At 39.9% G+C, this 16184-nt stretch overlaps 1 protein-coding gene across 1 annotated transcript; it reads left to right on the forward strand.

Moving 5' to 3' along the window:
- Nucleotides 1-3971: 3971 nt before the first annotated feature.
- On the forward strand, nt 3972-15899 carry LOC102812866 (small nuclear ribonucleoprotein Sm D2-like). Its single transcript, XM_006874532.1, has 2 exons — nt 3972-4037; nt 15537-15899. The coding sequence occupies exons 1-2, from the start codon at nt 3972-3974 to the stop codon at nt 15897-15899; spliced, it is 429 nt and encodes a 142-aa protein (XP_006874594.1).
- Nucleotides 15900-16184: the final 285 nt, after the last annotated feature.

Consider the following 16184-nt stretch of genomic DNA (forward strand, 5'->3'; position numbering starts at 1 on the left):
AGGGAGAAGAGCAGAGAGCAGGACCCTACCCAGAGAAGCAGTGATGCCTGAAATGGAGCCAGAGATGATGATGTGGAGCAATGGAGCAGCTGGAGACTTTAGATCCAGAGAGGGAAAGTGACTGTGTGCTGAAGACCTGGGGGGCACAGGGGAAGGATTGCATGGAGGAGATTGTAACCATGGCAATGAGAGATATACAATAGAATGAATGTAAAACCAATGTTCTCCCATGTAAACTATCACATTAATTAACAATAAAACATTAAATAAATAAATAAATAAAAAATAAAGCACTTGAATGAACATTCCTTCAAAGAACACATGCAAATAGCCAATAAGTATATGAACAGATGTTTACCATCATTAGTCATTGCTGTTATGTGCCATTGAGTATGTTCAGCTCAGCTACCCTATGTAGGTTTTAAATCTTTGTGGGAACAGAAAGCCTCATCAGTAATTTGTTGTTGTTGTTGTTAGTCATTGTTGTTGTTGTTAAGTGCCATCTAGTCAGTCCGAATCATAGTGACCCTGTGTAGGGTTTCCAAGGAGCACCTGGTGGGTTGGAACTGCCGACCTTGGGGTTGACAGTCCAGTGCTGATTCTATAGTGCCACACTAGAGAATCCAGTGTTAGCCCAGTTAGTCCAGCTAGTCAGTTAGTCCAGTATTAGTCCGTAAGGCAATGCAAATTAAAACCACATGAGCTATCTTTTCACACCTACTTCTGCTTGTTGTCAGGTGCCGTTAAGTCACTTCCAACTCATAGCAATCTTATGCACAAGAGAATGAAACACTGCCCAGTCCTGCGACAACCTCACAATGTTGTTAAGCCTGAGCTCATTGCTGCCACCATGGTGCCATTCTATATCTTTGGAGGTCTTCCTCTTTTTCATCCACCTTCCACTTTACCTTGCATGATATCCTTCTCCTGACATGTCCGAAGTATACGAGACAAAGTCTCACCATCTTGGATAGAATAAACAACTCAGATAATAGTAAGTGAAGGCAAGGGTGTGGAGAAATTGGAACCCAATATACTATTGATTTGAATGTAAAATGATGCAGCTGTATTAATAAACAACAGTTTAAAGTTGTAATTAATTAGAGTTCCTCAAGTGATTAACCATACTTAATATATTTACTATATTTCTGTTGTTTTTGTTAAGTGTTGTCGAATCCATTCTGACTCACAGCCACCCTATACAGGGTTTCCGAGGAGCAACTGGTGGGTTTCAACTGCAGACCTTGTGGTTCTCAGTTCAGTGCTGATCCCACAGTGCCACTATATGACCCAGCAATTCCAATCCAACTGAAAGGAAAACATTATATTCACTCAAAAACTTGTACATGAATACTTATAGCAACATTATTCCTAGTAGTCAAAGGGTAGAAACAACCCAAATGTCCATCTGATGAATGAACAAAATGTGGGATAGCCATGCAGTGGAATATTATTTGTCAACACAAAAGAATGGAGTATGGATACATGTTAGAACATGAATGAGCCTTGGAAACATTATGCTAAAGGAAAGAAGTCAGTTACAAAAGATCACGTATCTTATGATTCCTGTTAGAGGTGGGGGTGTGCCATGGAGTCGATTCCAACCCATAGCCACCCCACATAAGGTTTCCGAGTCTGTAAATCTTGATGGGAGCAGAAAGCCTCATCTTTCTCCCAAGGAGAGACTGCTAACTTTGCAGTTACGCGGTTAGCAACTGAACACATAACCCACTACACTACCAGAGATCTATTTATTTTTATTTTTAAAATCACTGCAGGATAAGCACTTTACCGCAAGATCAGTTTGAACCACAAGGTCAGTAATTTAAAATGACCAGTGGCTCCTTGAAACCCTATACAGGGTCGCTGTGAGTCTGAACCGACTCCACAGCACTTAACAACAACAATACCTCTAGTCAGTGAATTACTCTCCCTTCACTTCCACCCCTGGTAACCATCAAAGAATATTTCTTTTAGCTTGAAAACCTTTTCTTGAGTTTTCACAATAGTGCCATTCAAGCAATATTTGTCCTTTTGTGATTAATTTCACTCCGCATAATGTCCTCCAGGTTCATCCATGTTATGAAGTGTTTTAAAGAGTCGTCCTTGCCCTTCAATGTTGCATAGTATTACATTGTATGTATGTACCAAGTTTATCCATTCTTCCATGGATGGATGCTTCCACTGATGGACACTCCAACTTTTTGCTATTGTGAATAGTGCTGTGATGTGCATATATCTACTCGTGTCCTGGGTCATATTTCTTGTGAAATATGACCATATTATGGTCATATACCAAGTAGAGGGATTGCGGGGTCAGTCACTCCTCGGAAACCCTATACAGGGTCACTATGGGTCGGAACCGACTCGACGGCACTTAACAACAACAACAACAAGGTATTTCTATTTGCAACTTTCTGAGGAAACACCAGACTGTTCACCAGAGTGGTTTAACCAATTGACAGTCCCAGTCTCACAACACCCTCACCAGCACTTTTTGTTTTCTGTTTTTTCAAACTTTGCTATTAATGCTGGTGTGAAATGACATCTCATTGTTGTTTTGATTTGCATTTCTCTAATGGTTAATGAAGGAGCTCTGGTAGCATAGTGGTTATGAATCTGGCTGCGAACCACAAGGTCAGCACTTTAAAACTACCAGCTGCTCCGCAGAAGAAAGATGAGGCTTTCTGCTCCCGTAAAGATTTACAGCCTCGGAAACCCTGTTCAGTGTCGCTATGGGTCAGAACTGACTCGACGGCACTTAACAACAACAACAATGGTTAATGAAAGAAGCTCTAGTAGTGTAGTGGTTATGAGTCAGGCTACTAACCTCAAGGTCAGCACTTCGAAACTACCAGCCATTCCGCAGGAGAAAGTTGAGGCTTTCTGCTTCTGTAAAGATTTACAAACTCGTAAACCCTATGCAAGGTCACTATGAGTCGGAACCGACTCCACGGCACACTACCACCACCATACCAATAGCTAAAGAGGAGTCCTGGTGTGGTGCTGCGGGTTAATGCCCTGAACTTCAAAGTCAGTTTGAACTTAAGTTCAAACTCACTAGCTGCTCCTTGAAACCCTATACAGGGCCGCTATGGGTCAGGACTGACTCAACGGCACTTAACAACAACAATGGCTAATGATCAGGAACATTTCTTCATATGTTTGTTGGTTGCCTGAATGTCTTCCTTGGTGAAGTGTCAGTTCATGTCCTGTGCAATTTTTAAATTGGTTTGTTGATCTTCCTCTTGGAGTTTGAGGTATTGTAGTTTCCCATAACTTTTAGAGATTAGTCCTTTGTCTGCAAAAATGTTTTTCCCAGTCTTTGGGTACCATTTTTACTCTTTTGGTGAAATATTTTGATGCACATAAGTATCTAATTTTTAGAAGGTTCTAGTCATCTATTTTGTCTTCTACTGTTTGTGCACTTTTACTAATGTTTGACAGTTTGTTTATGCCATGTATGACAGCCCCTAAGTTTGTCCTGATTTTTTCATTGATGATCGTCATAGTTTTAGGTTTTCCATTTAGGTCTTTAATCCTTGTTGAGTTTGTTTTTGTATATGGTGTGAAATATGAGTGTTGTTTCATTCTTTTGCAAATGGATTTCCAGTTTTCCAGCACCATTTGTTGAAGAGACTATCTCTTACCCATTTAATGTGTTTTGGCCCTTTGTCAAATATCTACTGACTGTGTGTGAATGAATTTACTTCTGGGTTCTCAATTAAGGTTCCTTCTTTTAGGCCATATTGTTACTATAAACAGCACTTACAACCATCTATTATTTGTGTGGTTTTGCTTTTTTTTTTTTTTTTTTACATCTAATCATATGTACTCCATATAATGTTGCAGTGCATAATTTGCTGATGTTATTCAATGATCAGATTTATAAAGATCCTGAAAATAAAAAGCAATAACAAACTTAAAAAAATAAAGAAGAGGTATTTTACTTGCATCAGAACTAACTTACAATGGCATCATTGAAATGGAACCTCATTATAAATCAGAACTACTGGTATATGAAAACTACAAAAAAGGTAAATCTGTAGAGACATAAAATGGTTTAGTGACTGTTTCAGATTGGAGGTGAGGAGCAAGTAGAGGACTAGAATAGGGGTGGAAGTGAAAAGAAAGGGAGTTTCTTTTTTGAAATTGTGAAAATGCTCTAAAATTGACCTTGGTGATGACTGCACGTAACTTTCAATATGTGAAAATGTACCAAACATGTTTGCAATAAAAACCGTACACTTTAAGTGAGTAAATTTTATAGCGTGTGAAGTATATAGATCAATAAAGTTGTTAAAAAAACACAGGTGGCTGTAGAAATGTTCTCAATTAAAGGATGCTAAATGGAGTCGGTGTGGTGCCGTAGGATAAGCACCAGACTGCTAACTGCAAGGTCGGCGGTTTAAACTCTCAAGCGGCTCCTCAGAAACCATACACAGGGTCGTTATGAGTTAGAACAGATTCAGTGACACTGAACAACAACAAAGTATCATGACAACAAAACGTAATGCCTGACCCAAAATTGGTAAAATATAAAGACTTCATTAAATCAAGCTACAACATTAAAATGTGATTGGTATTTTACTTTCAAACAATGTGTAAGTATGAATTTATGTAGTTGATAATTACTCTGTGGATATGCAACAAAATAAATCTCCTTAATAAATATATACTGAAAGTTTAGTGGTACAAAGTTATGATATGTTTAACTTACATCCAAATGATTCAGAAAAAGATTAGGTAGATGAAGAGAGAACAAATGATAAAGAAAATGGTAACAGGCTAACAACCCAAAAGTGGGCCCCTTAAAACATTTATCAGATCACATCGTTCATTCTCCTGGGTAAATCCTTAAGGAGACTTCTACTGAAAATGGAACAAAATCGGACTTCCTTATTAGGACCTGGCATTCCAGCAAGCTTGAGCTCACTAACCTGCCTCTACCCCGTGCGCTAGGCACGGAGCCCTTACATCCAAAAATACATCCCACTCCTTCTTGCCACTGGGACTTTACACACCCTGAGATCCATGCTTGGCAATATCTTCCATACACTCTCATGCCTGCTTCTTTGCATCCTATTTTAGATTACATGCCACCTCTCTGCTCCATTCTCTCAGCATTTTTTATCAGCTGTAACACCGAATTTGTAATTATCCTATTTGTCTACTTGATTTTTTTTTTTACTATTCTATCTGCACATGTTTCCCAGGTTTAAGATGTTATTTGTCATAGTCACTATTACTTTATATCACAGTACCCAGCACAAAGTGGGCACCCAAATAAACTTAGAATAAAAATGGCCTGTGACAGTATAAACTACCACAAGGTGGCACTATTTCCCTGAGAAGTTTTCATGTGGGACTCTTTCCGGGTGACTGCCTCTGACCCCATTCTTGTACCCTGAAGTGTTTTACAATATGGTCACAGCCCAACCCTGGTTTGTAGTTTTAATGAAGTATGGTGACATGAAATTACTTTCTAAGGTCACATGCAAGGTCAAAAGCAAAGCCAGAACAAATCTCTCAAATCTCTTCCTATGATTATCACTAAACCACCCAACTGTGTTTTATTTTATCTTCCTGAAAAGTAAATCTGCAATGCAGATGCCACAGTAAAAGAAGATCTAGCTGTTTATACAAACTGAAATGGCAAGAATATTATCAGAGCCACAGAGCTTTTCATCAATGTCCTAACTGTAAAGAAAGTAAGAAATTGGAACATTTGGGTTCTTTTAAATTATTCCTCTTTACCTGCACACTGATTTTAGGGTGATATTTCATAAGCTGACCGAGCAGTGTAGATGGGAGGACTAAGTTGCCAGTCAGAGAAAAAGAGGAAGACACCCAGCGACATGGATTGGCCAAGTGGCTGCATCGATGGACTCAAGCATGGCAACGGTAGTGAGGTTGGCCCAGGATCTGGCAGTGTTTCGTTCTGCTGTGCATAAGGTCGCTATGAATCGGTACTGACTGGATGGCACCTAACAACAACAACTACAGAGGAAGAAAGGAGCTCTGGTAGCGTAGTGGCTACATTGAGGTCAGCAGTTCAAAACTACCAGCCGTTCCGTGGAAGAAAGATGAGGCTTTCTGCTCCCGTAAAGATTCACATCCTTGGGAATCCTATACAGGGTTGCTATATATGAGTCAGAATCGACTCCACAGCACACCACCACTACAGAGGAAGAGGAATAGGGCAGAGCACTTTCGTGGGCAGAGAACCTGTGGACTACACAAGGGAGTTCTCGGCATCCTCCTGAGAGCTGGGAGGTTCCAGATGGTGCAAATGAAAGGCTGGCCTGAAGGGAGGCATCACTTTTGGCATAGAGGCCTCCTCTTCACAGCAATAATCCCTGGTCCTCATCCAGTTTCATTCCAGTGTCTGATCAGAGAAGAGGGGGTCATTTTGCTGATCTAATCAATTAACTAAATGATCCTTAAGTTTCTTTACATTTCATTAAGTGCTGAAATTTCTGAAAAGAACAGAACCATGCTACTAAGAAATAGCACTCAGTTTAATAAAAGTGCTGCTGTTGCTGTTAAGAACCATCAAGTTGTGTCCCAGCCATAGCGACCCTGTACAGGATTTCTGAGGAGCGACTAATGAGCCTGAACCGCCGACCTTGCTGATCAAATGAACTTTGCAGCCCAGCGCATTAACCCACAGCGCCGCATCAGAAGTCCATTTAATAAAACCAAGAACCCATTTATGTGACAACTGGTTCTGATTCCTTTCCTTTCCTTTATCTTCTGTATTTGCTGTAATGTGATGTGTAATCCCAAATTGAGAGACTGTGGTGATTTAGTGATAGAATTCTCACTTTTCAGTCAGGAGATCCAGTTTGGTTCCCAGCTAATGCACTCCCACACACAACCACCACCCAGCTGTCAGCAGAGCTTCCAGACTAAGACAGACTAGGAAGGTCTGATCAGCAACACATCATGAGGATGGTGCAGGGTAAGCAGCATTTTGTTTCATTGTGCATGGAATTGTTGCCAGCCAACAGCAACAAAATCCCAAACTACTCAGGGCTGGTGAATCCTATTGGGCACAGCTGCCAATGAGGCTCTGATGCAAGTAGACCACTTAAAATAGATGTGAACACTTTATTTTCTAATGTATTTGGAGTGTAGGAAGTAAGAAACCTTGAGAAAGTATTATTTAGGGATGAAAGGAAGGATTTTTAACAGGAGTTAGCTGCACTGTATCTTTTCATCTTTTGACATTAACTGCTATACAGGATTAGTTAATGTTGGAAATCCTCTTAGGACAAGAGAGTCAGCACTTGGCTGCTCCGGGGTTTAATCCTGGCCTTCCATCTCTCCAAAGACGGCGGTGTGAGTTTGCCTCCAGATAGCCCGGTGGTGTGGGTATTGTCCACTGAGGCTGCAGAAGGACCAGATCCAGGAGAGAGACATCTTCTCAACTCTGCCCACGCCAAGATGTTTGACCTCAGGGCCACATCTTGGTTTTATTTCTGTGACACAACGTAGAAAGAAAATGAGAAGAGGAATAAATGGCTCTCAGAAATCCTGACCAATTAAAGGAAAAAATCTTGGAGGAGTTAAATGTGAGCCAGGTGCTTCCACACTTGGTGTATGACAGGGTTTTCTCCTTGGAGGAATACAAAGATATCATCTCACAGGCTTGCTATGGGAAGAGAGTGGAGTCTTTTAATCTGAAGCTTTGTTGTAAAGATCTAAGGGCTTCCTGTGCTTTCTGTTCTCGTCTGAAGGAATTCTCTCCTTACCTGCTCACATGTTTTTTTTCTGTATTACCAAGGTAGGAACATACTTTGTTCTGAAATATAGTAAGCTTAAGGATGGTATCTTCAAAATACTAGCACCCCAGTCATATTTACGTAACAGTGGGCTTCCACACAGCACTGATTTTTGTTTTAATAAGACTATCCAATGAGTCTTACTAAAATCTCATGATACAGAAGTAAATGTCTCTGATACCAGACAAAACCTTACACAGGCATTAAGTCCTGGAGAGAAGATTTCAGTCTTCTAAAAGAAAGCGTTCTTTTCTTGTTTGAATGTGGATTTTAAGTACAAAGCATAAAAATATTTATAAATAAAACCAGTTGCCATCTAATTCATTCCAACCCATGGCAACCCTATGTATGTTGGAGTAGAATTATCCTCCAGAGTTTTGGGGACTAGATGTCCAAGACACTTAAGGAAACTGGACTAAGCTTTCACGCTACAGACAAAAGCACCAAATTTGTTAGCATGGTTTCTCAAAATGTTGGACCCAGCAATTCTAACCCTAGGTATATACCCCAAGAGAATGAGAAGATCCACACTAAAAATTCTTCACGAATGTTTATATCAGCATTATTCATATTGCTCAAAAGATGGAAACAATCCAAACGTTCATCAGCTGATCAAATAGATAAAGTATAGTATACACAATGGCATATTGTTGTTATTGTTAAATGCCATCGAATTGGTTCCAACTCATAACTACCCTGCTTAGGGTTTCCTAGGGGTGACTGGTGGGTTTGAACTGCTGGCCTTGCAGTTCAAACCGACTTTGCAGTCCAGTGTTTATCTTACAGTACCACACCAGAACTCCAATGGTATATTATTCAGTCATAAAGAGAAGTGAAGTTCTGATATGTATATTTTAACATCGATGAATTTTTAAAACATGCTAAATAAAGGAAGACATTCACAAATGGCCACATATTATTTGACTGCATTGATATTAAGTCTTGAGTAGGCAAATTTATGATGACAGAAAGTAGATTGTTTGCCAGAGTCGGGGAAGGAGGAGAGGTTTGGAAAGTAATGGCTAAAGGGTACAGGACTACTTTTTAGGGTGATGAAAACTTTCTAAAATAGTCACAGGTCTGTGAATATACTACAAGCCATTGAACTGTACATTCTAAAAGGACACATTTTATAGTATGTGCATAATACTTCAATAAAGCTATTATCATGATTATTATTTTAATTAGCATGGAAGTCTTCTGAGCCTTTTCTCTTCTCCCAGCCTTCCAAAGAGAGCCCTATGATTGTCTATCCTAGTTTCCCACCTCCTTCTAAGGAGAAAGGACTCTTTCCTGTGGAGAGGCGGTTTGGGTTGGCCAATTTAATAAAGAAATGAAGAGCGTGGGAGGGGCGGGAATGGGAAAGAGCATCATGGGGATGCTGCTCAGAGGAGAGTTTGGAGGCAGATGTTCTGGGGCAGACGTACAAGTGATGGGGGAGGAAGACAGAGAGCCTCTGTTTTTCTGTTTGTGTACTGTAACCTGTGTTCATATTATACTCGGTCAAGTTTTGAGAACTTCAGGACAAGGATTTGAGCTATTTTTAACCAGCTTTTTGTTGCTGAATGTTATATCTCTGTAGCACACCTTCAAGACGGAACCATGAGAATCCCAGCCTTCTAACAGTTGTATACATTGTAAGATTTTTCTTAATGAAAAAGCATTTCCTTGTTTTGTATGATAGTTTCCAAATTGTAGCTTTTTTGTAAACCCTCCCACAGCGCCCTTACTGTTCAATAAAATGTTTAACCCACTAAAAAAAGTCAAGCTGATGAAGATAAATATTTATAAATAGCTTCTTACACTGACGTATGTTGTGATATGATGTAAGTTTTTCAGAGAAGTATTTATTCATCTATTCATTAGCTCGATACAGTTTTATAGCATATCTACTGTGCACTGCATACTAAGATAAACAAGATGAAAGCCGTTTTTGTTTTTGTTTTTTTGTTTTTTTACTGTCAAGTCTTTCATTGTTATAAATAGCTACATTTGTTTAGAATTCTTTGATAAAGATTTTTTACAGTGAAACTTGAAATGTTGATATATCCACATATAACCTGAAAAGGAGGGCATTGCAAAATGAAGTTTGTTTGCTTAATTTTGCTTCATAAAGAAATAACCTTGACTAAGGAGGAAGGCAAGAATATAGAATGGGATCAAGGTGAAAACGCTGTCTCTTTAATATTTTAATTTTTAAAAATTAAAAATATGTGTCAAAATGTTAACACTTGGCAAATCTAGAATTGGAAACATCTATTATATTATTTGGTGTCCTGGTGTGGCACTGTAGGTTAATGCGCCAGACTGCAAAGCCGTTTGAACTGCAAGGTCAGCGGTTCAAGCTCACTAGCTGCTCCTCGGAAACCCTATACAGGGTCGCTATAGGTCGGAATTGACTCAACGGCACTTAACAACAATTATATTACTATCTCCACTTATCTGCATATTGAAAATGTCCCTAATTAAAAATAAAAATATTTTACTTGAAAAAATAATAATCTGATTGTAGTGGTAGTTACTGGGAGACAGATAAGGCTTTCTGCTCTGGTAAAGATTTACAGTCTTGGAAACCCTGTATAGGGTCCCTGTGATTCAGAATCGACTCGAAGACACACAGCAGCAGTGGTAGTTATAAGAATCTAAACTATGATAAAATTTTATAGAACTATGTGGCACTCTGGGTTAATGCACGGTACTGCAAGGTCAGTTTGAACCACAAATTCAGCAGTTCAAGCTCATCAGCTGCTCCTTGGAAACCCTACACAGGGTTGATAGGAGTCAGAACCAACTCAACACCACCTGAAGAAGTATACAATAACAACAGTTCTGCTGTAGTGCTGTAGGATAAACATTAGACTGCTAACCACAAGGGTGGCAGTTCAAACCCACCAACTGCTTCTTGGAAACCCTCTACAGGATGGCTATGAGTCTGAACTGCCTCAACTGCACTTAACAACAATAACCTGCAACAACAAAATGAATGAGTGCATGTAAACACTGGTGAAATATGAATAGGTCTGCGGTTTACTAGTGTTGTCAATGGCCTGGTTTTGATAATTTTACCAGAGTTATGTAAAATGTTATCACTGAAGGAAGTTAAATTGAAGAGGACATGGTAGCTCATTATATAAATTTTTGCAACTGCTATGAATTTTTTAAAAAGTGCTATGAATTTCAAAACGGTGTGAATTTAAACTATTTCTTAAAAAGACACAGCAATGACATTTAAATGGAAAGACTTATTGGTGCATCCATGAGATTGTTTTTGAAAAATAAATTTCTAAAATGTTCAGTTTCCTTTGTTAACTGAATCTATATCACTGACCAGAAGTTAGGGTTTTAAACAAACTTTTGTGAGTGATTCTCTAGGTATCAATTATTGGCTATTAAGCAATTTCTTTGAGTAGACCTATTTTTCCAGCATTGTGTGGTCCACCCTTTGGACTCACCAGACTTGTCCTTCATAGGGCGGTCGTGTGTGTTTATGGCGGCATTCAGAAGGAATTCCCATTCCTCTTACTTGATGGGAGCAGAGTCAGCTTGTTTAAATGTAAACACAGAGGGGATCTTGTACTTCTTACAATGCAACAAGGGCCAGCTACCATTACGAAAAACACTAATGTCAAATAAACACTCTCTAATCTGTGGCGTTGTGGGTTAATGCGCCAGACTGTAAATCCGTTTGAACTGTAAAGTTGGCGGTTCAAGCTCACCAGCTGCTCCTTGGAAACCCTATAGAGGGTCGCTATGGGTCGGAATGGACTCGACGGCACTTCCCAACAACAGCAATCTAATCTAATCTAAAGGAGCTCTGGTAGCATAGTGGTTACTAATTGGGCTGTGAACCGCAAAGTCAGCAGTTTGAAACTACCAGTTCCGCGGGAGAAAGTTGAGGCTTTCTGCTCCCGTAAAGATTTACAGCCTCGAAAACCCAGTACAGGGTCGCTATGAGTCGGAACCGACTCCACGGCACAGTAACAACAACAGTCTAATCTAAGAAGTCCTGGTGTGGCGCTGTGGATTAATGCGCCAGACTGCAAAGCCGTTTGTGGTTCAAGCTCACCAGCTGCTCCTTGGAAACCCTATACAGGGTCACTATGGGTTGGAACCAACTAGATGGCACTTCACAACAGCAACAACAACCTAATCCTAATGTGGTGCTATAGGATCAGCACTGGACTGCGAACCAGAATGTTGACAGTTCAAACCCACCAACTGCTCCTCAGAAACCATATATCGGATCACTGAGTCAGAATCGACTCGATGGCACTTAATAACAACAACAACAGCCTAATCCTGGTGTGGCACTGTAGAATCAGCACTGGATTGTGAACCAGAAGGTCACCAGTTCAAACCCACCAGCTTAATGACACAATAACAACAACCTAATCTAGGATAACTGAAAATTGTCAAAAAATGAAGTGGAACACATAAACATGGATATCCTGGGCATTGGTGAACTGAAAGGACAGGCATTGGCCACTGTGAATCTGACTATCACATGGTTTACTGTGCCAGGAATGACAAATTGTAGAGGAATGACATTGCATTCATCATGAAAAAGAATATTTCAAGATCTATCCTGAAGTTCAATGCTGTTTGTGATAGGATAATATCCATGTCTACAGGAAAGCCCAGTTAATACTGTAATTCAAAGGTACACACCAACCACTAAAGCTAGTGATAGCAAAATTGAAGAATTCTACCAACTTCTTCAGACTGAAATTAATTAAACATGCAAGCAAGAAATATTGACAATTATTGACGATTGGTGTGCAAAGATTGGAAACAAAGAGAAAGGATCAGTCTTTAGAAAATCTGACCTTGGTAGTGACAGAAACGATACTGAGAACTCATGATAGAATTGTGCAAGACCAATGACTTCTTCATTGCAAACATCTTTTTAAAGCAACATAAAGGTGACTATACACATGGGCTTCACCAAATGGAATACACAGAAATTAAACGGACCACAGCTGTAGAAAGATATCATGGCAAAACTCCACATCATCAGCCATGGGAAGGCTATGGAGCTCATCTGCAAGTTCAGGCTGAAGCTGAAGAAAATTAAAATAAGTCCATGAGAGTCAAAAAATATGACCTTGGACATATCCCACCTGAATTTAGAGATCATCTCAATAACAGATTTGAATCATTAGACACTAATGACCAAAGACCAGAAGAGTTGTGAGATGACATCAAGAATATTATAAAGGAAGAAAGCTAAAGGTTATTAAGAAGAACAAAAAAGAAGAAAAAGACCAAAATGGATGTCAGAAGAGACTCTGAAAATTGTTCTCCAGTGTAGAGATGCTAAAACAAATGAAAGAAACAAGGACATAAAAGAGCTGAACAGTTGAGAAGATAAAGTCAAATATTATACCAAAATGTGCAAATATCTGGAGTTAGAAAACAAAAAGGGAAGAACACATTCAGCATTTCTCAAGCTAGAAGACCTGAAGAAAAAATTCAAGCCTTGACTTGAAATATTGAAGGATTTTATGGGCAAAATATTGAATGATGCAGAAAGTGTCAAAAGAAGATGGACGAGATCCAAAGAGCACGGAGGAAGGCAGAATCTCCACGGAGTAGTATCCAATCTGTCTGGGAGGGGCTGATGTAAGGAGATGGTGATGGCTCTCATGTGGCACAATAGTGAATAATTGCTATCAGGACTGACTGTGAGGGTTGGAAATGTAAAGGTAGACATTTTGTAGCAAAACAAGGGGAATGATTGACTTTGCAGTCCAGGAGCGAAGGTACCTGGGACCATCAAGGGAGAAGAGCGGAGTGCAGGACCCTACCCAGAGAAGCAGTGATGCCAGAGATGGAGGCAGAGACGATGATGTTGAGAGAGGGAATGGCTGGGGACTCTAGACCCAGAGAGGAAGAGGGGCTGTGTGCTGAAGACCAGGGGGAAGGCTTGTGTGGTGTACCCTTTGGTTGTTTGATGATGCATGGAAAGGATTGTAACCATGGCAATGAAACATATGTATGTAAAGCTAATGTTCTCCCATGTAAATTGTGAATTATATGATTCACAATAGAAGAATTTCATGGGCAAAATATTGAATGATGGGCAAAATATTGAATGATGCAGAAAGCCTCGAAAGAAGAGGCTCTTCTTTTTCACAATAAAACATTAATTTCTTTGCTTAGACTTATTTTTTCCAGCATTGTGTGGTCCACCCTTTGGACTCATCAGACTTGTCCTTCATAAGGCGGTGGGATGTGTTTATGACAGCCTTCAGAAGGAATTCCCATTCCTCTTACTTGATAATTCACATAATTATTCACAATAAAACATTTAAAAAAATAAGAAGATAGAAGGAATACAGAGTTGCTGTACCAAAAAGAAATGTTCCATGTTCAACCATTTCAAGAGGTAGCATATGATCAAGATTCAATAGTACTGAAGAAAAAAAGTCCAATGTGCACTGAAGGCATTGGCAAAGAACAAGGCTCTGGGAATTGAAAGAAAACAAATTGATATCTTTCAACAAACTGAGGCAGCACTGCATGTACTCACTCATCTATGCAAAGAAATTTGAAAGACAGCTACCTGGCCAACTGATTGGAAGAGGTCCATATTTGTGCCCATGCCCAAGAGAGGTAACCCAATGGAATGCAGAAATCATCAGACAATAACACTAATGTTACATGCTAATAAAATTTTGCTAACGATAATTTAAAATTTGCTGCAGCAGTACACTGACAAGGAACTGCTAGAGGTTCACTGGATACAGATAAGGACATGTGAAGAGGAATATAACTGCTGTCATCAGGTAGATCTTGACTGAAAGCAGGTAATTCCAGAAAAATGTTTACTTGTGCTTTATGGACTACACAAAGGCTTTCCATTGTGTGGATCACAACAAGCTATGGACAACATTGCAGAGAATGAGTATTCCAGAACACTTAATTTTGCTCATGAGGCACTGTACATAGACCAAGAGACAGTCATTTGAACAGAGCAATGGAATACTAAGTGGTTTAAAATCAGGAAAGGTGGGCACCTTACTTTCACCATACTTATTCAATCTATATGTTGAGCAAATAATACAAGAAGCTGGATTGGAGGAAGACTTGATAACAATATGTGATATGCAGGTGGTACAGCCTTGCTTGTTGAAAGCAAAGAGGATTTAAAGCACTTATTGATAAAGATCAAAGACCACAGCTTTTGGTATGGATTACACCTCAATATTAAGAAAAAGAAAACCCTCACCACTGGACCAATAAATAACATCAAGATAAATGGAGAAAAGAATGAAGCTGTCAAAAATTCCATTTTGCTCACATCAACCATCAACACTCATGGAAGCAGCAGTCAAGAAATCAAATGGCGTATTGCATTAGGCAAATCTCCCGCACAAGAACTCTTTAAAGTGTTGAAGAGCAAAGATGTCAGTTTGAGGACTAAGGTGTGCCTGACTCAAACCATGGTATTTTCAGTAACCTCATATGGATGTGAAAGTTGGATAAAAGTCCATAGAAGATTGATACATTTGAGTTATGGTGTTGAAGGAGAATATAAATGTACCATGGACTGCCAGAAGAACAAATAAATCTGTGTTGAAAGAAGTATAGCCTGAATGCTCGTTAGACGCCATGATTGCCAGACTTCATCTCTCATATTTCAGACATATTATCAGGAGGAACTAGTCCCTGAAGAAAGACATCATGCTTGGTTAAGTGGAGGGTCAACTAAAAAGAGGAAGATCCCAACAAGATGGATTGACACAGGGGAACGCTGCTAGCACCGTGAGCCTCCTCAACAAGCCCCAGAGTGAGCTGACCCCAGAGGAGCTGCAGGAGGAGGAGTTTAACACCAGTCCCCTCTCCGTACTCACTCAGTCAGTCAAGAACAAACCCCAAGGGCTCATCAACTGTGGCAACAACAAGAAGCTGCTGGGCCATGTGAAGGCTTTTGACAGGCACTGCCACATGGTGCTGGAGAATGTGACAGAGATGTGGAGTGAAGTCCCGAAGAGTGGCAAGGGCAAGAAGTCCAAGCCCATCAAAAAGGACCACTACATCGCCAAGATATTCCTGCGTGGGGACTCTGTCATTGTGGACCTGCGGAACCCACTCACTGCCAGCAAGTAGGGACCCAAAGAACTGCCTGGGTTGGGAATAATAAAGTCCCTGTGTTTTTTTTTTAAAAAAGACGGATTGGCACAGTGACGACAATGGGCTCAAGCATAGCAATGATTGGCACAGAACCGACTGGGCAGTACTTTGTTCTGTTGTGGATAAGGTCACTAAGAGTTCATACTAACTCCACAGCACCTAACAACAGCAACAAAACCTAATTGTGGATAAAAGTTGGGCTGCTTATCACAAGGTCAGCATTTCAAATCTACCAGTGGCTCTGAGAGAGAAAGATGAGGT

This window comes from Chrysochloris asiatica, unplaced genomic scaffold (genome assembly GCF_000296735.1).
Source record: "Chrysochloris asiatica unplaced genomic scaffold, ChrAsi1.0 scaffold00282, whole genome shotgun sequence".
Lineage (NCBI taxonomy): Eukaryota > Metazoa > Chordata > Mammalia > Afrosoricida > Chrysochloridae > Chrysochloris > Chrysochloris asiatica.